The sequence below is a fragment of the Geotrypetes seraphini genome, chromosome 2, assembly GCF_902459505.1.
Source record: "Geotrypetes seraphini chromosome 2, aGeoSer1.1, whole genome shotgun sequence".
Lineage (NCBI taxonomy): Eukaryota > Metazoa > Chordata > Amphibia > Gymnophiona > Dermophiidae > Geotrypetes > Geotrypetes seraphini.
Genome location: NC_047085.1, coordinates 128689308 through 128717156, shown reverse-complemented (window position 1 = coordinate 128717156; position 27849 = coordinate 128689308). Strand labels below are relative to the sequence as shown.

At 42.2% G+C, this 27849-nt stretch overlaps 1 protein-coding gene across 3 annotated transcripts in view; it reads right to left on the bottom strand.

Moving 5' to 3' along the window:
* CCDC178 (coiled-coil domain containing 178) overlaps positions 1–27849 on the bottom strand; it is a 483231-nt gene that overhangs the window by 93323 nt on the left and 362059 nt on the right. For all 3 annotated transcript variants that reach the window (XM_033935245.1, XM_033935248.1, XM_033935246.1), the window contains one exon: positions 25521–25670. In XM_033935245.1, the coding sequence (XP_033791136.1) occupies positions 25521–25670 (150 nt within the window). The remainder of the gene's footprint in view (positions 1–25520; positions 25671–27849) is intronic.

Sequence of the window (27849 nt, the reverse complement as noted above, 5' to 3'; positions counted from 1 at the left end):
CACATTAGTGCTTACCTCAGGTTAGCTTAGTAAAAGTGCCCCTAAATTGGAAAATAAATATTGATCTTACTTTGGATTGTTCTGGACTGCTTTTACTACTTAAGGTGAGCTTTCATTGTTGACTTCACAGATAAATGTAAGTCCAATTTGTGAGGACCTCTTCTTCCTACAGGTGCTAGAGGCCCTTTGATTTGGCATGTATTGCCTACATTGGATGTGCCAGCTGCAAGATTTGTTGTTTGTGGTCCTGTTACTCCCACCATTTTCTCCTTTGCACTGCTGTCACTTTCTGTTTTAGTGCCTAGGTTTGAGCCATCCCCTCTGGGACCTACTTTAGAATACTGTGAAAGATGTTGCCTTAAGTGATATCTTGCAAGCAATTAATAAACTGGAATTGAGCCTCAGAGATTTTTTTTTTTTTACCTCAACTATGCAAATTATCCTCATATACGGTTGATAAATTGTCTAATGTTAACTAAATTGGAGTAAGTGGAATAGCCTTTCAATAGTCAAGTTGCATCACTGCAGGTTGCTGCCACATCCTCTGTCAAAGAGTAGTCATGCATTCATCTTAAGATGGAATCCTTTGAATTTTCCATGTATTACATTATTGTCACCTGAGATTCTTTTTACAACAAATCTAAAGAAGATTCTTTATTTTGATAAGGTTGAATTGTTCAATTTTACCCAGACTATGGGGAACCACAAGTACAAGGGGTCACTCAGAGAAATTGAGAGGGGACAGGTTTAGAACAAATGCGAGGAAGTTCTTTTTTACCCAGAGGGTGGTGGACACATGGAACGCGCTTCTGGAGGTTGTGATAGGCCAGAGCACACTACAGGGTTTCAAGGAATGTTTAGATAGGTTCCTACAGGATGAGGGGATTGAGGGTTACAGATAGATGTAGAGGTAGGTTACAGAAATGGTCAGGAACCACTTCACAGGTCACAGACCTGATGGGCCGCCGCGGGAGCAGACCGCTGGGCGCGATGGACCTCTGGTCTGACCCAGTGGTGGCAACTTCTTATGTTCTTATGTTCCTATTAGGGTGTGGGTACTGGTCTCAAACTTATGGCCCGGGGAGCACATGCGGCCCGCCAGGTACTATTTTGAGGCCCTTAATATATTTATCATAATCACAAAAGTAAAATAAAACAGTTTCTTGATCATATGCCTCTTTAGCTATTATTATTAAGACTTAGCCGTGAGATCTATTTGCAAGCACTGCTTTCAATGCATATTCATTGGGGAAATCCTGAAAACCCGACTGGAATATGGCTCTCAAGGACCGGAGTCACCTACCCCTGAGCTAGCTGGATAGCATGTCCATTTTCCAACCCTGACATGCCCCATTCAGAAAATAAATACAAAAAATAAACACCATGCACATAGGTCCATATTCTATAAACAGCACCATAAGTTAGGTGCCAGTAAGTACCCTACCGGTGCCTAAATTATCCCCCCTCCTCCTTTTATGAAGTTCCGTTAGGCTTTTTATCACCGGCTGTGGCGGTATTAGCTCCGACTCTCATAAGAATTCTATGAGCACTGTAGCTAATGACCGCCGCAGCTAGCGATAAAAAAGCCTAACACAGCTTTGTTTAAGTGACCTCTGAGCATTGGAACAGTGTCGGAGCATTTAGTGCCCTGGGCCACGGTGAAAACCTCTATCATGGCTTAGTAAAAGAAGGCCTATATGATTAACAGAAAAAAAGGGAACCTGCATATTTTACCTGATAACATCAATTCCTATGCACTTATTTAAATCACATTTCCAGTGATTGCCGTGTTTTCAATACATTTCTGCATAATGCAAGATACCATACTCTAATGTTGCTGTCTCATACCTTGTAAAATACAAGACTTAAAAATTGGAATGAAACATAAAAATTGTCCAAATGTACATTTAGCAAAATCGTATGTGACCTTTTTTGATTAATAGCAAACAGAGAGATATTCTTGCAAAGTAAATTATAAGGTTAGTGCAAACAATGACATCACACTGATGTCATTTTTGCATGGTAGAAAAAATAAGCGAGTGTGGTCTGGCAATCAATTTACGGGAAGTGTTGTTTGATGATCATTTTGATAGAAATTACCCAAATTTGCCTAAATTATACTATTAAACAACAAAGTTAGAATGAAAAATATAGGGTTTTCCATAACAGCGGAAGCTGGAGCGGCCCGCTTCCCCCATGCATACCATTTCAACATTAATTACCAATCCCACCCGCACACCAATGAGACACATAGACCTGAGTGGAAAAACCTGGCCGCAGCCCTGTTTATTGAAAACATATTTAAATACAATTTACATATATTAAACCACATATATTAAACATCCTTAACTAACATTTTTCCTGATTAAACCGCCACAATGGAACCCACCATTGTGACCCCTGATCCCGAGCTACCGACATAGATGAAAATGGCCCCCGACCCTGCCGTCTAAGCAAGAGTCCGAGGGGTGGCATGTCCCCACATGCCCCATTGTCCAGGGTCATCCGACCCACCGGCACGGCTCCCAGCTGGCCTACCACTCATCCCATGATGAGACCAGCCGCCAGTAGCTCGGGATACCGCCAAATAAAAACCCCCACTACCTCACACGGAACTAACGGGTGGGAGGGCGGGAAAGCTGCCTCGGAGGACCGGAAACCGTTACGGTCCTCCGAGCACTCAGCTTATATACCCCCCCACCCACGCAACCCTGCGGCCCCAATTTAACCTATAGGAGGTCCCTCCCACGGTGGGAAAGACCTCCTCCCTTCTTAAAATATTTTCCTGCCTACCTGCCCCCTCCTATCTATCATCCCGACGGACGGCAACGCGGGCCCCCAGCTCCGCGTTAGAGCCGCCCGTCGAGACAGGCTCTCGGGCTTTTTATTCTTTCCAATCACCATGCATAGGTGCACTGAAGTGGTATAGCATTGTGTACCACAAGGAAAATTTTCAAAAAATGCACTTTAGCCCTATAATTTTGGGAGTTAATTGACTAAAATAGTAAGGCCTGGATTCTGTAAATGGCACCTACAAAAACGGTGCTGGCCGTGTGGCAGTCCGCTTAGGCGCCGTTAATAGAATTGTGGCTACTAACGCCTAAAAAAACTTAGGCACTGGTAATGTAGGTCAAGGTATTAAAGGCCTACATTTTCAACTTCTATGTTTTTGGGAGAATTGTGCATAGAAGTGCCTAAGGTCATCTCCACACCTAAACTTGCCTACTTTGACCAGGGCTGTAGGTGCAATTCCAGTGCCTACCCTGGTAGGTGCTTGCTGGCACCTACTCTTTGCAATGAGATTTAATTGGTGCAGTCAATTAAGTTAGGCTCCCAATTTTTTTATGCTATTTACAGAATCCAGGCCTGAGTGTTTAAATTTTGATCCCAGTGAACAGATAACTTTTAGCCAGGCAGTAGGGCTACATAATCAATTTTCTAAATGAAAAAAGGTGAATAGTGACGTTCCACGATAAATGTACATTTTTTTATTTTGTATGTTAATATGTAACTTGCTCTGGATATGGGCTGGTGAGAAATAAACAAACAAACAAACACAGGGATTGTTACTGAGAATGGTGCTTTGTAACATATTTATATATGATCTTGAAAAGAAATGACAAGTGAGGTGATCTGATTTTCAGATGGGCCAAAATTGTTCAAAACTTTAGAACGTGACTGTATTGTGAGGTATTGCAGGGAAACCCTGACAAGACTGGGGATCTGGGCAGATACCATACCATACCATGCCATATTGTTTTTTTTACACCCAGCAATCTGCTAGGAATCACTGTGGCTTACATAAGATTAATAAGAATTCATAACATGAATATCAAGCATCAGACAGTACAGTGTTCATGTCCTGGACTACAGTAGGAATAGATGTGTTTTAGTACACATAAGGGAATATAATCTAAACTATAGATATGACTCTGGGCTCTGTATTAGGAGTCGCCACTCAGGAAAATGGTCTTGGCATCACTGTGAACGATGCACTGAAATCTCTGGCTGAATGTGCTGTGGTGGCCTAAAGAGGCAAATAAGATGCTAGGTACTATTAGAAAAGAAATGTGAAATAAAACTGAGAATATTATTATACCTTTGTATCAATTCATGGTGTGACTGTACCTTGAATATTTTGTATAGTTCTGATTGTCTAATGTCCAAAAAGATACAGCGAAACTCTGCATCATTAGGCTGCACATACAGGCCAAGATTCTCCAACCACCACTTTATGGGACCTGCGCAAATATGATCTAGCTTTCCTCTTATCCAAATCAGACCACCAAACAGGCAAGAGAAAGAGCAATTCAACTACAAAAAAGAAATTGCCTGGAGCAAAGTGCTTGCACAGGCTGTCCTGGCACCATCTTGGCCAAAAGTTACCATTTCCTTTCAAAGAAATGCACAGCCTTACTGTGAACTGGGGAAGCAAGGATTCAAATCTTGTTTCTCTCACTTTCACTTCCTGTGACCTCAGGCCAGTCACCACTATTCTTTCTATTAGGCACAAAGCCAGGGCTCTATTTACAACAAGAAGGCATCCACTGGAAATCAGGGGTGGGAAATTTCATGGTGACACCAGAAAATATTTCTTCACCGAAAGGGTGGTTGACCGCTGGAATAATCTTCCACTACAGGTAATCGAGGCCAGCAGCGTGCCAGATTTTAAGAAAAGATGGGATTGGCATGTGGGATCTCTTCATGGAGGAAGTTAGGGGGTGGGTCACTAGTGTGGGCAGACTAGATGGGCCGTGGCCCTTTTCTGCCGTCATTTTCTATGTTTCTATTTAGTTGTGTGCAATAACTAGTTATTGCACATTAATATACTTAAGTTGGGGTTAATCACATAGGTAGTAAGAACCCTGGAAGTCAGCTTTAGCAGGCTACTAGTTACCTACTATACATAATTGTAGCTCACCTTTAACTTGGATTTAGTAATGCAAATAATTACTACCACCACCACTCCTTTTACAAAAGTGCGGAAGAGGTTTTTAGCACTGGCTGGCACACTGAATGCTCTGCTTTGATGGTCAAAGAGTTTCTATGAGCGCCAGAGCAGCACATAGCATTCAGCATGTTGGCCGGTGCTAGAAACTAGAGAATGACACGGTGACAAAATTCATCACCGTTCCCGTCCCCGCGGATAACCGCGGGAAATAATCCCATGTCATTTTCTAGTGTCTATTTCAACCTCAGTCCTTTTACACCAGCATTCTTCAAAGCAAAGCTTGCGGGTCACTGGTTGTGGCCATTCATACTCTGATTCTTCCCTCTCTCTTTAAAGAATGACATGAAGATGGTTTCCCGCGGTTATCTGCGGGGACGGGAACGGTGATGAATTTTGTCACCGTGTCATTCTCTACTAGAAACCTCTTCTGTGCTTTGTAAAAAAAAAAAAAAAGGGGGGGTTAATGTATAATCCAGATCAGATCAGTAAACTACAATAAGAATTTTCAGGTATTTAATTTCTATATTTCCAGTTTAGATTCAGTTTAGATTAGAGGAGACTTAAAAGTTGTTAGCATTACATCTTAATGTTAAATGTGCCAATAGGTTTGAGGTAGCCTTAAGTAGACACTTGTCCATTTCATTAAAACCACCATCATGGCTGGCATTCTTACTGGAAATGTCAGGAGCAAAATGGAATGATTCAGCCTGGGTCCCCTTTCAGATCCAGAGGTGATGTCATCAGAACGGGGCTGATGCCCAATGGCAGGGCAAGGTTACGAGGTTTGGAAGGGCATCGCTCAGTGGATAAATGGAGGGCTTCAATTTCCAGAGCTATCAATCTAGTACCTTTTTAAAAGCCCTAAATTCACCGTGAAATGTAATAATAAATAAGAATAGAGGATCTTATTTAGTGCAAAGTAAATTATATTTCAATGTTTCCAATATAGAATACAGTGCTTACAAGTAACTGATTAAACTAAGATTAGTCAAAACAAAAGCAGAACTCTTCATGTGAACAAATATAAAATCATATAACAGCTCTACAACTCTATGACTTAGAGGGCAACTCAAAGGCATTAGCTATAAATAATAGTTCTTACTGGAAATAGAATGTCATAAAGCAGCTTGGGGGGAAAAAAAAGTCACAGCTTTAAAACTATAGAAAATCAAAGTGGTACTGAATTTATGCAGACTGCACCCTTCAAATAAATGTTTGCTAGTGATGTGAAGATTCAGAAAATGCTTCAACAGCAATAACTGGGATGGACGCTGTGTTGTAATAATTTGGATACACTTGACTAATGCAGTTATTTGCAATGAGGTTGGCACAGTGCCCAAAGCAGTGAGCAAATAAATAGAGCAAGACAACTGATATAGTGCCTGGTATGAGATTCATGACAAGATTTCAGTACAGTCCAAGGGTACTGGCCACTATCATCTACTCCACTTTCAACATTTATGAAATATTTTTGAATTTCCTTTGCTCAACAGTGTGTTTTAGATAACAATACTTGTGAGGTATGAGCTTTTTAAATCGAATTAGTATGCAACATAAGGCAGCTGCGTCTTCAAATGGCTTTTCTAGCAATTTGGTTGTTTGCCTTATAATAACGGGAAAGAACATTTTGATTTTGAAGGTGACAGAGGCAATATTACCAGAATTAAACAATCTGAATTAGCTTTTTCATGAAATGTAATATGTTTTATGCTTTTAGATGGGATGCTCCAGTGCTTTCAGATGAGCCTTTCGCTGTCACAGTCAATGGCCAGGAACAGAATAAGCTCTTGAGGTAGGATTATCCTCAAATTTAATTTTTTTTTTGTAGAAGAAGCTAATAGCAAATGATTCAGGCAAACTTTGGGTTCCTCTCTGTTATAGCTAGAGAACCAAAGCATGATATCAGAAACAATAAGTATGAAATTAGTAAACAAAGTTTCATATTTGAATTTAATGGATAATAATGTAATCTCTAAAATGGTAGAAAAGTAATATACATTACATATACAGTAATATAAATAACAGCTTATCTAGATATAATACTACAGATAACTCATTCTTGTGATATTTTTAGGGAGAAAGTGTACAGTTTGAGATAAGTTAGAAAAAAATTGTATTCAGAGCTAGACCTTGAGAAAATGTTTACTAATTATATCATTTTGCCAGTATATCACAGGAAAATGAGCAGATTTATGTTCATCTGTTTGGGTTTGGGTTGATCTACTTTAGATTTAAAGGTAATGGTTGTAGGGTCAGGGGAAGAGTGCCATTCTTGTCTTAATCCATGCTTGTTACTTGGAATTAGGATTAGATGAGTCTTCATGGAAAACTAAGGGTTCCTTTTACTAAGCTGCGTTAGGGCATTAACATAGATAGTCTACAAATAGCCTGCCACAAAACTTATTTGAAATGGCCAGGTCCATTCTAGGAGAACCACAAGTGTCTTAGGACATGCACCTTCAATTGTAACAGCTCTCTTTTATTTTGGTTTGAACACTCTGATACAGCAGAAAGAGGTGGACACTGGGTATCGAGCAAACGAAAAGACAGAAGATCTGGGTACAGAATCAAATCCAAATGACATGCAGAAACAATATCCAGGAACATGCAGAAGTCAAGGCAGGCAGAACGGTTCATTGATGAAAGAACGTGGGACAATCGCACGCGGACAGAAGAGCACAGACAAATGCACGCAGGACATCAGCACGCCGGATTAAAAGTTAAATATAAAGTGCTCTGAGGGGGTTTGGGGGGAGCCCCCCCGGTTTACTTAGACGTGTTGGCACTGCCGTTGGGGGGGGGGCTTGGGGGGTAACCCCCCCATTAGAGGAAATTAGAATTTTTCCCTGTTTTAGGGAAAAATTACAGTTTCCTCTGTAAGTGTGGGGGGAGGGGTCCCCCCAAGGGCAGCAGCAACACTTCTAAGTAAAGTGGGGGTTTCCTCCTACACACACCCTCAAAGCACTTTAAATTTAACTTTTAATCCGGCGCACTGATGTCCTGCGCACATTTGTCTGTGTTCATTTGCCTGCGTGCGATTGTCCCACGCACTTTAGTCCCGCCACCAGGCAAAACAGGTTCATAGTCAGGAAATGACCAAAAGTCAGTAGAGATAAAGGCATTTGGAAATCCCATGAAAGACCTATCTGAGGATATAGAGAGTTGGGAGTTCTAGAATTACATAGGCATAGCAAAAACAATCACAGGGTGTTTTCTAAGAGAGTGACACGGTAACCATTACCACATAAATTCTGCGGTTACTGCAGTAGTTCCTGTGGTAATGGAAAACCATTACCGTTTAACCTGATATTCCCATGGTAATGGCTGACTGTTCTCTGATAGTCCCATGGGAACAGGAACCGCTGCCACAATAATACGGACCTAGGGCACACTCTCCAAGCCTACATTTTTATATTTCTAGTGGTCTAGTGGCTTGTTGGGGGGCAGGAAAGAGAAGCCATCCATCCCCCTCTTTCCCCTCCCATGCCATTTGCCCTTCCTTTCCCCCCCCCCCGCCTACTTCCTGTGGTCAAATCCCAATGCTGACTCTGCCATCTGCCCATCTCTCCCCCCTCTACACCATGGGGGGGGGTAGGTGGGAGGGACAGACGAATGGATGGATGGTTGGCAAGGGAGTGGAAAGAGGGACGGCTGAATGGCAGACACAGCAGGGATGGAGGGATGATGGATAGATGAAAGAGTACAAGGAGGGCAGGAGTATACCAATGGGTGACCCTAGCCTGCCCAGCAACAGAGAACATTGGATAGAGGGGAGGAAGGGATAGATACTGCAAAGGGGTGGAAAAGAGCAAGAAAGGGAAAATGTTGCATATGGGGTAGAGGGGAGGGAGACAGACAGTAAGGAGGGGGCAAGAAAGGAAGAACTGTTGGGGAATAGGGGTGCATAGGGAGAGAGGGAGAAATGTTAAAAATTATGGTGGAAAGGAGGAAGGGAGAGATGTTTGACCCAGGGCACAAAAGAGGGGGAGAGAGATGGTGGATAGTGGGAAAGAGGCAGATATGTTGGACATGCCAAAGAAAAGGAGAGAATGCTGCATGGGGAGAAGAGATGCTTGACCAAGGGTGCAAGGGAGGGAGAGAGAGAGATGTTGAACATGGGGGTGTATGAGAGGGAGGGAGAGATACACAACATGTGTTAACTTTTATGAAGTGATAGTAATATGTCAGTTTTTGACATTTACATCCACTGTCTTTATATTTTGCCCAGTACAGGAGGATATCACTTTTTCTCTTTCTCTGGTGTTGCATTGTGGATTCAATTTATTATTTTTCTATGTGTTTCTATTTTTAATTTGTGGTTAGTTATTCTATAATGTTTGAGGGTCTGTCTGTGTTCTGCACATATGAAATAGACATGGTTTTTTGTTTGCATTAACTGTGTAGGAAGGATCTGTAGTAATCTGGCTTCTTTAGTTTTTCAATAGGTTTATTGATGTTCTAGTATGCATTGTAGTGTTTGGTGCTGTGTTTTCCTAAAGAGGTCCTTGTTACATGACTCATGGATGTTACTGCTATTAGGGTATGGTAGAATTGCTCTGGGTAACATTTGTAGTGTTCTGTATTACTTCACAGTATGCCTGTTACTGGATTTTGGATTTACATCACACCTTTCTCAGTACTGTAATAGCTTAAGGCAAGTTTCATTCAGATACAGTAGGTATTTTCATCATCTTGGAGTGCTTACAATTTAAGTTTTGTACCTGATGTAATGGATTGTTGAGTGATTTGTCCAAGATTTCAAGGAGCAGCTTGCAGAGCTGAAGCCTGGTGGCCATTTGGCAACCTACCAAAAACACTAAAGTTTATGGTTGCTAGTAACCTCAGGATTTTTTGGTTAGTGCTGCTGAACTATTACTGTTTACATGGCCAACAGGAAGTATTAAAATATCCCCATATATTTCCAGAATACTGCAAATATTCTGTATATATATATATATATATATATATATTTAGGCTTAAAATGTATATAGGCCAGGGGTAGGTAATTCCGGTCCTTGAGAGCCACAGGCAGGTCAGGTTTTCAGGATATCCACAATAAATATGCATAAGACAGATTTGCATCTCAAGGAGGCAGTGCATGCAAATCCATCTCATATATATTCATTGTGAATATCCTGAAAACCTGACTTGCCTGTGACTCTCAAAGACCGGAATTGCCTACCCCTGCCCTAGGCTCATAAAATTGCATAAAATCATTTTTCTGCTTTGAGCAGGGAGACGCAGGGAAGAAAATTAAGATGGGGAGGGAACAGGGATGAAAACTGTGGGGACAGGGAGGAAAATTGCATTTTTCTGCGGGGACAGTGATGCATTTTTGGCCCTGCGTCACTCTCTAGTGCTTTCTACAGAGCCCCATCAGCCCATAGAATATTCGGAAGGACCAATCAGGTAGTATTCATATGATCTATAAAGGGCCTGTCTCTTGGAAATAAGTGTGTAGCACCGTTACAATATGGAGTCATATAATAAGAGTTGTCTTCACTGCTATAAAGGCTAATGTTATAATAGAACACCAAAGAAGAAGATTAAAAAAGGTACTTCTTGTATGTCTATTTTATAATGGCAAAAATAAGATGCAGTGTTCAATCCAAACCATCCAAATAGATGTGTCAGAATACTTTCTTTAACACATGTTCAGAAAATGGTATCACATGTAGAGAACTATACTCATGAAGTTTTAAAGTAGATCACAACAGCAACAATGACCTGTTTGTAAACTAAGACAAAATGAGCTTACTAGGGGGACCTTTTACTAAGCTGCGGTAAGCACTAATGCGATAAGCACTCAGACATCCTTCAGTAATTTTGACATTGGTGTGCACCTCCCAAGTGCTATAAAATAGATTTTATTTTTTAGGACTAGGACGCATCAGGGGACAAAGAGCAGGCACATTCTGTGAGATATCATTTCCAAAGTGCCTTCATGTGGGATTCATGTATATACAGTAGCCTGTTTTATAAAGCTGCAATAGCAGCTGCTGTGCGGTGAACACTCTGACTCCCATTAAATCCCTATGGGTGTCAGAGTGGTTACAGCAGCAGCAGCCACTACTCCCAGCTTTGTAAATGGCAGCGGTCCTGCCTATGCGAGAACAGGAAGTCACTGCCGAATGAAGGTTTCTGGGGCAGACTGATGGCAGCAGACTCACCTCACTGATACTGTTGGCCTGCCCGAAGATAGAAAATTTCAGCAGAGATAGGTAGGTGGGGGACAAGGGAGAGCCATGGCTAGAGAGAGAGAGAGCCCTGGATCCTGCTGGGGGATGGGGGGTGAAGGGAAAGAGAGAGAGAGATAAGCACCCGCAGGAAGGGTGTTGAAGGAAGGGAGAGGGGGAGAGAGAGAAGAACCCTTGAAAGGGATTTGAGGGAGGGAGGAAGAAAGAGACAGCGAGCACTAAAAAGGTACAGAGGGTGAGGGGGGGGGGACTAAGGAAATGGATGAAGGGTGGGGGTGGGATGGGACAGGAGCGAGACTGGTAAGAGATAAGACTGGGGCCAGGGGCAGGGCAGGCTAATGGAAGATAGGGGCGGGGCCAGGGGCGGGGCAGGGGTAGAGCCACATGTTCTATTTTTTGACTTCCCAAATATGGTAGCCCTAGTTTAAGTGTCAACGTAGTAATTAAGAAATAGATTTTTGGATGAGGGCTATCCTAATAAGGCTATTAAATAGATATACCTTAAAGCTCGTTTTGCACAGAGCGATATACTGTTGTAAGAGAGAGCCCAGGTTTAAAGAAGAATGTTTAACCTGTGTTATTACATTTTCTTTTATAGTAAAAAAAAAGTTGGTGCAATCTATAGAAAAAGGTTCTGGAGTGTCTTACAGTTGTGTCCAGGAAAAGGACCTAGGTATGATCATTGAGGATATGTCGCAGCTACGAAAGCAAACAGAATGTTAGGAATTATGAGGAAAGGAATGAAAAACAAAGATGAGAATGTTATAATGCCCTTGTATTGCTTCATGGTGCAGCCACATCTCAAATACTTTGTGCGGTTCCGGTCGCCGTATCTCATAAAAGATATAGCAGATTTAGAAAAGTTACAGAGAGCACATAAGCACATAAGCATTGTCTCTGCCGAGTCAGACCATAGGTCCATCACTCCCAGCAGGCCGCTCCCGCGGCGGCCCCCCAGATCAATGACCTGTAGTGATCTATTACTCAAGAGCATTTTGTCTTGTATAGTAACCCTCTAATTGTACCCCTGGATTCCCTTACCCTTTAGGAACTCATCCAATCCCTTTTTGAAACCCAAAACCGTACTCTGCTCAACTACCCCCTCTGGGGAATGACTAAAATGATAAAGCGGATGGGATGAGGAAAGGCTAAAGCAGCTAGGGCTCTTCAGCCTAGAGGACTCAGGGGAGATGTGATAGAGGTCTATAAAATACTGGGTGGAGTGGAATGGATAGATGTGAATCACTTGTTTACTCTTGCCCAAAATAGTAGAACTAGGGGGCACACAATGAAGCTACTATGTAGCAGATTTAAAACAAACCAAAGAAAATATTTCTTCACTCAATTTGCAATTAAACTCTGAATTCATTGCCAGCGAACGTGGTGCAAGCAGTTTAGCAGGTTTTAAAGAAGGTTTGGATAAACCATTATTAAGATACACTTGGGAAAATTCACTGCTTATTCCTAGGATAAGAAGCATAAAATCTGTTTACTCTTTGGGATTTTGCCTTGTATTTGTATCCTGGATTGGCTATTTTTGAGAACAGAATACTGGGTTTAATGGTTCATAGACAACGGAGCGAAAGACAAAAGCACGTGCCGACAATTGAGCGCAGTGTGGAGGTGCGCGCCGCACAAAATTACAGTTTTTAGGGGCTCCGACAGGGGTTTTTGTTGGGGAACACCCCAGTTTACTTAATAGACATCGCGCCGGCGTTATGGGGGGGTTTGGGGGGTTGTAACCAGTGTTCCCGCTAAGCTGCGCTGGCCTGCGCTCGCGCACAAAATATTACATCGCAGCGCAAAGTTTCTCTTCACAGCGCACACACGCGTCGGTAAGGTAAGGGGACGCATTGGGGGGATTGCACTTCCCCACAATTGCCATGCTTCGGTTCCTCTTCTTCCTTCCTTCCTCCCCCCCCCCCCCCCCGCGGGACCCTGCGGCACCATCAACTCTTACTCCCTCTAATGTCGGCCCTGCAGCTCCAGACTTCCTCGCACCTTCTCCCCTCCCCCTTTGGATCGCTATTATTTTAAATGTTATAGCCGCGGAGCTGTATCCATCAGTGGAGATGTCTAACCTCGGCCTGCCCCGGAACTCTTACTGCAACAGTGACTTCCTGTTCCTGCCTAGACGGGCGTCTGCTGCAGTAAGAGTTCCGGGGCAGGCCGAGGTTAGACATCTCCACTGATGGATACAGCTCCGCGGCTATAACATTTAAAATAATAGCGATCCAAAGGGGGAGGGGAGAAGGTGCGAGGAAGTCTGGAGCTGCAGGGCCGACATTAGAGGGAGTAAGAGTTGATGGTGCCGCAGGGTCCCGCGGGGGGGGGGGGGGGGAAGGAAGGAAGAAGAGGAACCGAAGCATGGCAATTGTGGGGAAGTGCAGAGCTGCAGGGAAGAGTGTTGCGGTACCCAGCTGGAGGGAGAAGGAAGATGAGGGAGGGAATTAAAGGAGATGCCAGGGCTTGGAGCGTAGGAGGAAGGTATGCCAGTCTAAGGGAAAAGGAAGGGGGAGATGTGAGAGCATGGAGGGGGAGCGAAAGATGGAAGAAAAGGAAAGGAGAGAGATGCCAGAGAATCAGGGAAGGGGAGATACCAGACTATGAGGAGAGGTGTGGGAGAGGGAAGGCGAGGAGAGAGATGCCAGACCAATGGGGTGAAAGGAGAGATGGAAGGGGGAGTCATTCAGTTTCTGGAAGGGGCATAGAAGGAGAGAAGATGCCATATAGGGGAAGAGAGACGGCAGACAGTGGATGGAAGGAAGAGAGTTACAAGAAGATGAGGAAAGGAGAAACCACAGAAGACAAAGGTAGAAAAAAATTTCTATTTATTTATTGCTTTAGGAGACATGTGTCACTGTTTCTGTGAAGCATTGTATGCAGAGTCCAGCTTCTTGCTGGTTCAATTTAACCTTTGTCTATGTATTTTTATTTTATCCCCCCTTTTACAAAACTGTGAAGCGTTTTTAGCACCAGCCTTGGTGGTAGCAGCTCTGATGCTCAGAATTTTATGAGCATCAGAGCTGTTACCTCCGTAGCTAAAATCCACACTACAGTTTTGTAAAAGAGGGAGGGGTTAGTTTGTGATTACATATTCCTTACTAGGCGAAGGTGTTTTCTGTGTTCTGTGTGTTCGAAAGACATGGTTTTCTGTTAGGATTGACGGTGTAGGATTGATCTGTGCTGGTCTGGCTTGTTTAGTTTTACAATGGGTGTATTGATGTACTGCTCACTGCAATATGTAAGATGCTGCCTTTTCCTAGGTACTCATGTGTGACGTGTGGTTTGTTACTAAAAATCATGTTTTTCTTACAGATGGGGGGGGGTGCCAAAAAATGATGGGCCCCGGATGTTACATATGCTAGGTACGCCACTGTATGTAAAGATACCAGAAAGCTGGCGTAGCAAAAACTTCTAAGTTTTGAGTATTTAACCCTCCCACAATCTCACGGGCACTCGTTTCAAGTTTATTGAGATTTTGATTTAAACGCAATATCAAATATTTTCAATGCGTATAACAAAAATAAATTTGGGGAAATAAATAAAACCATTTGAACCAGTGTTCCCGCTAAGCTGCGCTGGCGTGCGCTGGCGCACAAAATATTACATCGCAGCGCACACGTTTCTCGTCACAGCGCACGATCGGAAGAGGCGTACGGCAGATGGCAGGGCGGCGAGAGGAGAATCGGGCGAGTTGGCTCATAACTTGCTGGCGCCCGATATTTTTGGCTCACGGTGAAAAAAGTTTGCTCACAACACCCGCCCGCTTAGAGGGAACACTGGTTGTAACCCTCCACATTTTACTGTAAACTGAACTTTTTCCCTAAAAACAGGGAAAAAGTTAAGTTTTCAGTAAAATGTGGGGGGTTGTAATCCCCTATACCCCCCACAACGCGGTGCGATGTCTATTAAGTAAAGTGGGGGGGTTCCCCCCCCCACGCCCCCCGTCGGAGCCCTAAAAACACTCCGCACTGCGCTCAATTGTCTGTGCGCACCTTTGTCCCGGCGCGCTTTTGACCTGACACCGGGTTTAATGGATCTTCTGTCTGTCCCTGTATGGCAACTCTTATGTTCGTATGGATAGCTATCTGGGTACCAGCATTGAATATTAGCAATAACTATCTAATTTATGGTGGCTGCTCTATATCTTAATATTCCGTACTGATATCAAGGTATCAGCTGGATCCAACAAAAAACACAATGTTTAAATATTGGGGGGAGGGGGAGTTATGTTTTTTATAACCCTTCTTGGAAAGCCTTGTGATTTGTAACTGTGAAAAGGTATTGATTATAGATTTTTTATATGATGAAGTTGATACATTTTGGATGAGTGGTGGTTATAATGTGAAGTGAGTATGAACATTTTATAAGGGTTTGCTTTGTATTTTAGAATTTCCCCTCCTGAAGAAGCACGCAGTTGCGAAACTCGAGTTGGGGGGAAGACTTGTGTTTCATGGCGTTACGATTGTTTTAATTATAAGCGCTTGCACTTTCTACATAGCTGCCTGTCTCGTGACCAACTACCAACACCACTACAAGCAGATAAGTGGATATTTATTTTCTGACTTGTGAATTAGATCTTGAATGTGGTGGAACAGACAATATAGATGCAATGATGGTCTGATGGGAGCCTATGTACGGTTCACTTCAGGTTTGAACAATTTATAGGTTGTGGGGCTGAGCACTTTATATATATATATTTAAAAAAATTTTTAAGTATTTAACTGTGATTTAAAATTGTCATTTAATAAGACCATTGAGTTTGTTTTAAAATGTCCTTATACCCAAGTTCTATATATGATGTCTTATGTTGTACACTCTGCTGATTTGCAAACACAATTGTTTAACAAGCTTAATCGGCACTGATAATTGCCAATTAACTAAACTAAACTAAAACTTAGCTTTGTATACTGGGTCTTCAACCAAAGTGGAGCTTGACTCGGTTAACAGAAACTAAAAAAAAATAGAAAGAATACAAAGATTTCTGAAGTGATTAGCAAATAAAATAGTTTTTAATGATTTAATGAAAAAGTTGAAAAGGACCAGGACCCTTTAGGATAAAGCTCGTTCCATAGTTGAGATAATTTGAAGACCAAGGATTGACTGAAATTCTTGATTCCTTTAATTCCTTTGCTAATGGAAGGGAGAGTTTGAATTGTTGGGTGCCTCTTGCGTAGGAGAAGCTAATTAGAAGTTACGCACACAACTTGGTAGGCACATTCTATAAATTTGGTACATATCAGTTCTAGCGTGTGAATCTGAAAAAGGGGCACGGCCAGGAAAGGAGCATGGGCGGATCATGGTTGTTCCTAAAAGTTATGTGCACGGTTATAGAACTTGCCCAATCCACACACAACTTAGGCACAGGAATTTTAGCCTGGTTTTCCTTGGCTTAGATGGGTGCACCTTCAATTATGCCATGCACTAGCGCTTAGCATGATTCTATACAGGTACGTATACCTTTTTATAGAATCACACTAAGTACCATTCTAATCGGCACTGTTTTTTTTGGGTGCCTTGTATTGAATGTGGCCCTTTGTGTATACTATTTATCTAAATGAGTGTTGAAATTCAGGTTCACAGTACTATCACAATGCTGATTTGTCATCAATAATGAACACATTCAGCAGGGCTTTTTTTTGTTTTCCATTTCCTCTTTAGTTTTTGAGTTGCTAACAAGGTATTCTAGTAAAAACATATATAGGGTCAATCAGTGGCGTACCAAGGGGTGGGGCGGGGTGGGGGGGATGTCCGCCCCAGGTACACGCTTCAAGGAGGTGCACAGCCAGCCGGGTATGGAACCTCCCGCGCTGATGAAAACCAGGGCCGGATCTTCCCATTTCCGACATGGCAGATAGCAACAGAGGGAAAGCTTCGGGGCAGCAGAGTTGACGGCAGCGGAGACAGCAGGGCTGCGGCCAATACATGGCGGGGAGTGGATGAGCGTGCAAATCAGGAGGAGAGGTGGGCGTGAGCAGCAGCCCAGGCCAATCGGTGGGTTTTGGCGGGGCTTGGCGACTCCGGAAGTGAAGATCGGCGGGAAAAATCCTCTTGATTCGCACGTTCGAAATTGGAGCAGGGCAGTGGAAGCCTGAAGAAATGGCGAAGGAAGGAGTATGTCGTCAGGAAGCTGGAGCGCGTGAAGATACCGGCCTGCGGAGGCCTCAACACCCCATTCCCAATAACCAGCATCCTCCTCCTCCCCAGCATCTCACCTTTGCTACCCTACTCCTCCAGTGTCTCGCCTGTTCCTTTTATGGAGCTTTGAGTAATTAGGCCTGTTGTGGCAGAAGGGTTGTTTACCATGTACCAAAAAGTCATTTGCCTGCCTCAGCCACCCCAGACTGATTCCTGCTAGTCCCGAATCAAATTGACTAAACTAAGCACTTTAGTGAATTTGGTAAGATTGATGGGCTTCCTGTAGTGTTTGCCAGTAGAAACCGAGCAGCATCTCTTTCCCTGAGTGATCATGTAAGGACTATGGTTTGATCCGCAGTGCCCCTACTTTCCAGGCCTTTTATTCAGTTTCTTTTCTCAAGTTTTTCCTAGCAGTCATCTAATTTCACTTAACCTTGGCAGATTGTCTCAGCCCTAGGTTTGCATCTTTGAATGTCTGGACTTGCTTAATGCATTTTAAGGCGCCACATCTGAGTGTCACTTGAAGCTACACTATGGCAAATGGTTAGTTTCCTTTTGCATCTATGACCACTCCTGGCATAGAGAACTGTGCCCATAAGGGCAGGGCATAAAGAATATTAACATTCAGCTGTCTGGATACATCACTTTAATGTTCAACCATAGCTATCCAGGACAAGTGTTTTTGTAGGGTGGTGAGATGGGAAGAGAATAGTTGGGTTCTGGAACGCATTGCCAGAGGTTGTAGTAGGAGCGGATAGCATAGCTGGTTTTAAGAGAGGTTTGGACAAGTTCCTAGAGGAAAAGTCCATAGTCTGTTATTGAGAAAGACATGGGGGAAGCCACTGCTTGCCCTGGATTGGTAGCATGGAATATTGCTACTCCTTGGGTTTTGGCCAGGTACTAGGGACCAGGATTGGCCACTGTGAGAATGGGCTACTGGGCTTGATGGACCATTGGTCTGACCCAGTAAGGCTATTTTTATGTTCTTATGTTTCTGCTACCGGGTAGGGGTGGGGGAGAAGCGGTCTGCCCTGGGTGCTCCAAGGCCTGGCGTCATGAACTTCTTTGGGCATAACATAAGAACATAAGAACATAAGCAATGCCTCTGCTGGGTCAGACCTGAGGTCCATCATGCCCAGCAGTCCGCTCACGCGGCGGCCCAACAGGTCCAGGACCTGTGCAGTAAACCTCTATCTATACCCTTCTATCCCCTTTTCCAGCAGGAAATTGTCCAATCCTTTCTTAAACCCAAGTACTGTACTCTGCCCTATAACGTCCTCTGGAAGTGCATTCCAGATATCCACCACACGTTGGGTAAAGAAGAACTTCCTAGCATTAGTTTTGAATCTGTCCCCTTTCAACTTTTCCGAATGTCCTCTTGTTTTTTTATTTTCTGAAAGTTTGAAGAATCTGTCCCTCTCTACTCTCTCTATGCCCTTCATGATCTTATAAGTCTCTATCATATCCCCTCTAAGTCTCCTCTTCTCCAGGGAAAAGAGACCCAGTTTCTCCAATCTCTCAGCGTATGAGAGGTTTTCCATCCCCTTTATCAAACGTGTCGCTCTCCTCTGAACCCTCTCGAGTAATGCCATATCCTTCTTAAGGTATGGCGACCAATATTGGACGCAGTATTCCAGATGCGGGCAGAAACAGCATTTACAATTCGCTGCTGTTGCCGGCTTCAGGCCTTTCTCTCGGCTGGGTCATGCCTACTTCCTGATTCATAAAGGCAGGACCCGCCAGAGAAAAAGACCCGAAACTGACAACAGCTACGAATTATGAATACTGCTGCCCGAAGAAGTTCATGATGCCAGGCCTTGGAGCACCCGCTTAGGGGCTTCACTGCTGACCGGGGACAGGGTGACAGAAGGAGGAAAGGGAGCAGAGGGGGAGAGAATTGTTGCACCCTAATGGAGGGAGAAAGAAAGGGAGAAGGAAGATGAGGAAAGGAGGGAGGGAAAGGAAGGAATGAAAGAAGATGCCAGGGCATGGAGGGATGGGAGGGAGGAAGAGATTCCAGGGCATGGAGGGAACAGAGGGAGGAAGGAAGAGATGCCAGAGCATGGAGGGAAGGAGGAAGGTATGCCAGACCAAGGGAAAAGGAAGGGGGAAAGGAAGGAGGAGATGTCAGAGCATGGAGGGGGTGGGAGAGATGGAAGAAAAAGAAAGGAGAGAGATGCCAGGTAATCAGGGAAGGAGACAGAGATGCCAGACCATGGGAGGGGGTGGCGACAGAGAGAGAGGAAAAATGAGGTGGCAGAGCTGAAATGAATCATGTACAAAGGAGAGAAGGGGCACAGGATAGACAGTTTATGGAAGAAGCATAGAAAGAGGGAAGATGCCATATGGAATGGGGAGAGGGCGGGCAGTGAATGTAAGGGGCTGATGCTGCATGGAAGACAGAGAGAGGACAGATGCTGGCTATAAAGAAGAGAGTGAAGACAAGATGAGTAAAGCAGAAACAAGAAAAGGTAGAAAAATATTTTTTGTTGTTTTAGAATAAAATAGTATTGTAGTTGTATTGATAAAACTTTTATAAACAAAAAATAAGGTAATCTTTTTATGAGACTAATTTTAATACTTTTTTTTACTAACTTTTAGAGACCAAAACCCCCTTTCTCAGGTCAGGACAGTATATAATGTAGCAGCAGTATACTATATTGACCTGATGAAGGAGGCTATGGCCTCTGAAAGTTAATTGAAAAATGGATTAGTCCAATAAAATGGTATATTCTTATTTTCAATTTTTGTTTTATTTCTTTTTAATTTGTAAAGTGGTGATTGTTTGTCAGTTTCTTCAAATGTACATCTACTATATTTATATTTTGCAGAGTATTAGGGGGTTATGTGTTATTGTTTCTGTGGTTTTTCACTGGTTTGGCTTCTTGGTGGTTCCGTTTAAACTTTATCTACATATTTCTATTTTTAGTTTGTGATTACTTATTCTATACTGGGTGAGGGTGTGTCTATGTTCTGTGTGTATGAAAGACATGGTTTTCTGTTAGGATTGACTGTGTAGGATTGATCTGTACTAGTCTGGCTTGTTTAGTTTTACAATGGGTGTATTGATGTACTGCTCACTGCAGTATGTAAGATGCTGCCTTTTCCTAGGTACACTCTTGTGTGATGTGTGGATTGCTACTAAAAATCATGTTTTTCATACAGATGGGAGGGGGGGGTGTCAAAAAATGATGGGCCCCGGGTGTCACATATGTTAGGTACGCCACTGGGGTCAATTCATGCTGAATAGTTATTAGAAACCATGATAACAAAAGTCATTATACCACAGTTCAATTCTGATAGTAAAATTTCTGCAACATTGTTATAAATCCTCATGCATTAGTTCAATGATCCTGTCATAGGGGAAAACACCCTCCAGGGATTCAAGACAAAGTTAGACAAGTTCCTGCAGGTAAGGCTAGACTCAGTTAGGGCTCTTGTCCTTGACCTAAGGGCCGCCGCGGGAGCAGACTGCTGGGCATGATGGACCACTGGTCTGACCCAGGAGCAGCAGTTCTTATGTTCTTAATATAGTGTTTTATTCAAATCAAAAGATCACTGCAGCATGCTGGATACACAAATCATGCAAGTCAAGGGAAGAGTTTTCTGTTTTCACAGACTGTATATTTTATTCTTTCTCCTATCTCTTTCCAACCTCCACCCTCATGCAGTGTCTACCTCTAATTAACTATATTTCTCCTGAATACTAATTAATGTAAATGGGCAGGCCCAAAAAAGTAGATGAATTTAGTGCAGTCTTTTTATGTTTCAGCCACTAACAAATTACTTAAGTGTACTGGCACATTATGATAGTTACCACCACAGAAGCTGTGGAGAAGTGAGTTCATTTATTTACATTTAGTTCACAGTACTTTTATAATACTGAAATATGGAAAACAAACATCAGATCTTCCAGGTGCAGTCCCATGTTTAGCTCTTGATTCTGCTTTTCAGCTAGTTCAAGTGGAATCTTATTTTCAAATTATTTTTAATATTTGAAAAATACTGATGTCAACTGTTCAAAACATAATAAGCCTGATATTTAAAGCTATTTATCCAAGTAGAAGGTACTGCTACCCAGATAAAGAGCTCTGACCAGAACCAATCAATAATTTTCAAGAGCATCACCAGCATAATAGCACTGAAAATTATCACTGACTGCCTTGGCATCATATAACACCAAAAGCACCCATCGACTACAACGAGCACAAAATGCCGGCATCCAACTCTTGAAGAACCTTCCCATATGAGACCCGATCTCCCCGGCACTGCGTGCTGCCCACTGGTTGCTGATCAACAAACAATGTATATTCAAAGGCCTAGTAATGGCCTACAAACTCTTCCATGACGTGGTAACGGCCTATATAGCTAACAAACTGCTACCCTACACCCCAAGTCAACCGCTATGCTCGCAAAAAGAATATCGATTATGCATACCCTTGGGACACACCCTCTGTCTTGAGACCGCATGAAAAAGATTATACTCCCACTACCTACCACGCCTCTGGAACATAAAATCATTAGAAGGTCTACTGAACTTCAGGAAAGCAATAAAAACTCACCTCTTCCCTTGACCCTCTGAGAGTGCACCTACCCAAATCCCAAACCTAACAAATAAGAGCACCAGCCTTCTGCTATCACAAATCTCAAATGCTAATACACTTTGCTCACCGCACTAGGAACTGTTGCATTTTATATTGTCCATCATATAATGCTCTACCCCAGTAGTATTCAACCTAGTCCTCAGGGACCACCTGACTAGTCAGGTTTTAAGGATATCCACAATGAATATGAATGAGGCTATCCTGAAAACCCAAACTGGTCAGGTGGTCCCTGAGGATTGGGTTGAATACCACTGCTCTACCCTACCAAGTCACCATGTCCAGGGGTTGGGGGTAGGGGTAAGTAGTGATAAAGTCAGGTAGGGTGCTGGGAGATGGATATATGTTAGCCCTTGTGCTTGCTCTTTCTTGCTGGTACTTATGTCTTGGGCCAGGTGTAAAAACTGACATAGCAAATGTTTGCTATTCACATGCTTTCCCTTTGAAAAACAGGGGGAACACATCAATATTTTGGGCTTACCCAAACCATGCCCTATCAATGCGCCAACATTGCCCCTTTGAAATCTCTGTGTCTATTCTGCTATGTGTCATTAAAAATATCCCCAAAACAGGTACCTAATTGCAGTCACTATTAAGATGACTTGTTATAAAATTAGCCATGTAGATTTAGGCAGAAAGTATGCAAATATCCTAGTCACTTAAGTGCAAATGTAAACATACAAAATTAACTAGAATGCCAGCATTTATGCATATATGTGCCACCTACTGTAAATATACAGTTCCGTATAGAATCACTCCCTTAATATCATTCTTAAATACATTTGAATGGAAATTATAGATTACAAATTATTTATTCATACAGGATATTCCTAGACCAACCACAGCTACAGATCAGAAGCAAGATGTTTCACTTTACAACTAACGAAAGGAGAGCAAGAGGGGAGTGGGATAGAACACGTCAACCTTGAGACAAACAATCTTTATTTCTATGAACTCAAAATAAAATACATGTAAAAGCACATGAATAAAAAGTCCTATAAACGTAATGTCCTTATTGTGGAAGAATCCAGTTAATGACACAACCTCAGGGTTGTGGTTATTGGTCTACTAGGTGTCACTCCAGTGCTGGGAACACGAACTTTAAAAATAATAATGCTTGTAAAATATGCAGGACTCATAAAGAAGCCAAAAGCTCAAAAACAGGGTACACAAAGGGTACGTGGGGTTTCTGTTCCCTTTCCTTTGTTTTACAATCACTTTACAACTAAACATTGAAAAGAATTCTGTTTAATGACTGATATCACTTCGGTAACAATAGTGTAGACTTATTCCCTGCCAGACACAATGAAGTAACACAGAACCCAGAAGTTTGCTATACCTGACCATCACCATCTCCGATAACTGAAATTATGCCGGTGTAGTTACAAAAAGTCAGTACTGCAAATATTTTTAGAACACCAGTATATCGTCAGCTGAGAAAAGAGAGCAAAGCAAGCAGGATTGCCACAGGTTCCTACACAGAACCTACCTGTTAACTGAATTCCTCATCTTGGTTACACTTAGGGCTCCTTTTACGAAGTTGTGGTGGCGTTTTTAGCGCATGCTGCAGATTAGCGTACGTTAACCCCCGAGCTATGCGGAATAACTAACGCCAGCTCAATGGAGGCGTTAGTGTCTAGCACGCGCGGCTTTGTAGCATGCGCTAAAACCGCTAGCATAGCTTAGTATAAGGAGCCCTTAGTGAAGAAAAACAGACTACAAATTAAAAACAAACAAGCAGGAAAAAAAATGAAATAGAGAACCCATGAAGCCAAACTGCGCAATGGAACATTGAAAAAAAGAGAAACCGATACATTTTCTCCTGTATTGAGCAACACATTAGAAATGTAAATTTTCAAAACATATTTCATTCTCTCTCCCTGTCTTCTTCACTTCCTCCCCTACATCTGTCTCTGACACTGATCCTTCTGTTTCATCTTTTTTTCTCGTCTGCCTTCTTATCTACCTAGAGTTAGACATTATTCCTCCTTCTTCCTCCCTTCAGTCCTCAATTTTCTTCTCACCTTTCACCTACTTACCAGCTTTCCACTTCTTATGTTTACCTCCCTAGTCCTCCTGTTCTCCACCTGAGCCTCAACTCATTTGTCAACCTCCTAATCTTCCTTGTCTTTTACCCACTTTCTAGCTTTCCATTTCTACGTTCCCCAGCCTCATCCACTTTCCTCTGCCTCTCATTTTCTCACCAATTCTAGCTCCTTCCCTGATACTTTCTCTCTCCATCTCCAGTCACTATTGCATGCTAATTCCCTCTTTTACTTCTCTCATTCCAAGCTTCTCTCATCTCCTTGTAAAACCTCTCTCTTTTTCTCTCTTCCTTTCCAAAGCCTCTAGTCCCTTTCAACCGCTGCCCTGTCCCTCCCCAGCCTTCCAACCACCTCTTACTCATCTTTCTGTACTCATTCTCACCCAATAACCTAATCCATATTGTTTTGCTATTCCCTGCTTTCTTAGTCCCCCAAATCTTTAATTTCCAATTGTTGCATCCTACTAAGTCTTGAGACCTTACTCATATCTCCTACCTAAGTACTGAGAGCAGGATGCACAAAACTCTCTGACCGTCTAACGATCATGCTAAACCAGTTTGACTGGTTTAGCAACGGACCTAATTTGCCAACCTGATGTATTAAATGGCCCACCGCGTGCTTTACCAAGCGTTTGTTCATTCTCTGACTCTTCCATGCAAATGACTTCATTAGTATTAAAACAAGTCCTCCGACTGATGTCCTAACATTGCTAAGGCATCTAGTGGTGGCTGCTGTGATGGCCCCAAAATTACCACCAGGTCTAGACCTTTAGGTAATTGTGTTACCAACAGATCTGCCCTATTTTTCCTTTTTCTTTTGATGGTCACAGATGATGTGTATGTGTTTACATGTGCACAATATCTGACCCCATTTTCTTTTTAAAAATCATTCTGAAATACTGCCATTCTATTCCCCCTCCCCCAACACCACAGACATCCGACTCAACTCATTTGTATGGGAAGCCTTTTGAGCATGGATTGCTGTTTAGCAATCAGCCAAAATATCAGCCCACAGTGACCTGCATGGTCTTAATGACCATATTTAGTGCATCTAGGCCTGAGTCCCCATTAGTCCACCCAGCCTGTCTTCTTCTAGTCACCCACTCGTCTGAGTCCCTGGTCTCTTGCATCCCTATGTTCCCAGTGTTTAACCTCCTGCCTTTTTCTGCCTCTTCCTCAGTATTCATTGCCCCTGCCTCTGTATAATTCCCAGCATCCATTCCCCTACCTCTTCCTCCAATCCTCCTTCTCTTCCCCAGCATGCGTCCATCTACTTTATTCTGCAATATCCATTTACTTTGCCTTTCCTCCTCCTTACCCTAATTTGCCAAAAGGACTTCCGATTCAGCAACTGCAATGTCAGTATGTTCTGTCAACAGATGCACTCAAAGTAGGCTGAGCCATCATCTCTCTGCCTCTGCCACAGTTGCTCATAGGAACTCTATGAATGTCGGGAGCTGCGCAGAGCATTCAGCACACCAGCCTACACTAAAAAATACTTTTGCGGTTTTGTAAAATGGGGGGGGGGGAATAGTTATTTTAATTATAAATTGATTTTAATAAAATAGAAAATTTGTTGTCAATACCTGTTTCATATCATGAAGGTTAGATTCCATTTTGACCCTCTTCTCAAAGAACTCCATAAGACTCTCTTTTTCAGTTAGCCAAAGATTCTGAAGTGCCTCATATTCATCAGCTAATTCCAGATTTTCTTCAAATATTTCCTTTAGATCGGTCTATACAGTAAATATATTGAACAAAAATAATGACATGTAGCTTATAAAATAGATACAATATATTTTTAATGACATTCTGCTCATTTTTTGTTCTTTTTAAGAATAGCTATATACTTGTAGCTCTAAGTCACAAGAACTCGTACATCAAACCAGACCTGGACGTTAATAGCTGGAGAGGCATTGGACCTCACTCCACAATTAGCATTAAAAAGTAGCAGTACCACAAATATAATTTTCCAAAAGAGGAGCAAAGCTTTTGATACTGTCCAACACAAGAGGCTCATTAATAAAATGAAAAGCCAGGATGCTACTTCCCAAAGTAGACAACTAGACTAGAAACTGGTTAAGTGATATTTATTTACATATTTTATTTAACCTAATTATAATCTACCTTTAAAAAAGCCCATAAAATATAATACATACTAAAATATATATGAAAACATACATGATAGAGAATAGTGGTAAATGGAATTATCTAGGAGAAGAAAAAGTTTAATGGTGATGTGCTTTAGGGAAATCAATATCTTGGGAGCAATATTGCAGAAGGAAAATTTTGACTTTTTCTGGAGACAGACTCCTCAAGGAGAAGACTAATTTAAATAAGATTTAAGAAAGCTTGAGGAGTAGTTGAATACTTTAGACTTAGGGCTCCTTCTCGTACAAAGCTGTGGTAACGATTCCACTGCAGCAAATGCAATGAAGCCCATTCAATTTCTATGGGATTCAGTGCATTTGGTGCAGGAGAATGGTTACCACGGCTTTATAAAATGGACCCATTAATATTCAATACAAAAAATTGAAAAGTAATGTATATGAGTTGTGAATATCTGTGAGATGTATGCAATAGGTGGTGAAAAGCTGATGTGCCCTGATTTCAGTGTAGTCTGATGATCTTAAAATAACAAACTTGAGTGATAAGGCAGTGGCCAGAAGAAAGCATGAGACACAGCGAGTGTTGGAAAAGTACTATATTTTTAAGTAATATCTTATGGTTTATCGTAATCTAATTCTGAGAGGATAGAATGCCAGGTGTCAAAGAAAAGGAAATAAATTAAAAGAAAGAGTAGGAATAGTAATAGTACCAGTAATAGATTACTGGCAACATATCACTGGTAATATATTACTTTTAAAGTGACCAGAGAATAGAGAGAAAGAGCTAGATGTGGTGTATTTAGATTTTGGCAAAGCCTTTGACAGTGTTCCACACAGGAATCAAATAAATAAACTGAGTGCCCTAGGTATGGGCCCCGAAGTGATGGGCTGGGTGAGGAACTGGTTGAGTGGAAAGCAACAGAGATTAGTGGTCAATGGAGACTGCTCAGAGAAAAAGAATGCTACCAGTGGTGTCCTCAAGGTTCATTTCTTGGGCCTATTCTTTTTAACATTTTTGTAAGTGATATTGCTTAAGGGCTGTCAAGTAAGATTTGACTTTTGCAGATGATACCAAAATCTGCAATAGAGTAGACACCCCTGATGGTGTAAATAACATGAAGAAGGATCAGCAAAACTTGAAGAATGGTCTGAAATTTGGCAGCTTAAGGGGTGAAGAACTTTAGTACACATAAGAGGAGTGGAACTTGGGTGTAATAGTATGTGATGATCTTAAGGTGGCTAAACGATGGCGAAAACTATAAGGATGCTTGGGTGCATAGGGAGAGGTATGGCCAGTAATAAAAAGGAGCTATTGTTGCCCTGTATAAGACTCTGAAGAGATATCATTTAGAATATTGTGTTCAATTCTGCAGACTGCATCTTCAAAAAGATATAACAAGATGGAGTCGATCCAGAGGAAGGCCACTAAAATGGTCAATGGTCTTTATCATAAGGCATAGGGTGTCAGACTCAAAGATATCAATATTATACTTTGGAAGAAAGGTGGGAGAGGGGAGATATGATAGAGACATTTAAATACCTACATGGCATAAATTTCAATTGAAAGGAAACTCTAGGGTAAGATGAAGATAAGAGGTGACAGGCTCAAGTGTAACATAAGGAAATACTTTTTTAGAGAAAGGATGGTAGATACTGGTTACTCTTTGAACCTCTTCTAGTGCCACTATATTTTTCTTGAGATAAGGCGACCAGAATTGAATGCAATACCCCAAGTGAGGGCACACCATGGAGCAATACAGAAGCATTACAGCATTCTTAGTTTTGTTAACCATCCCTTTTTTAATAA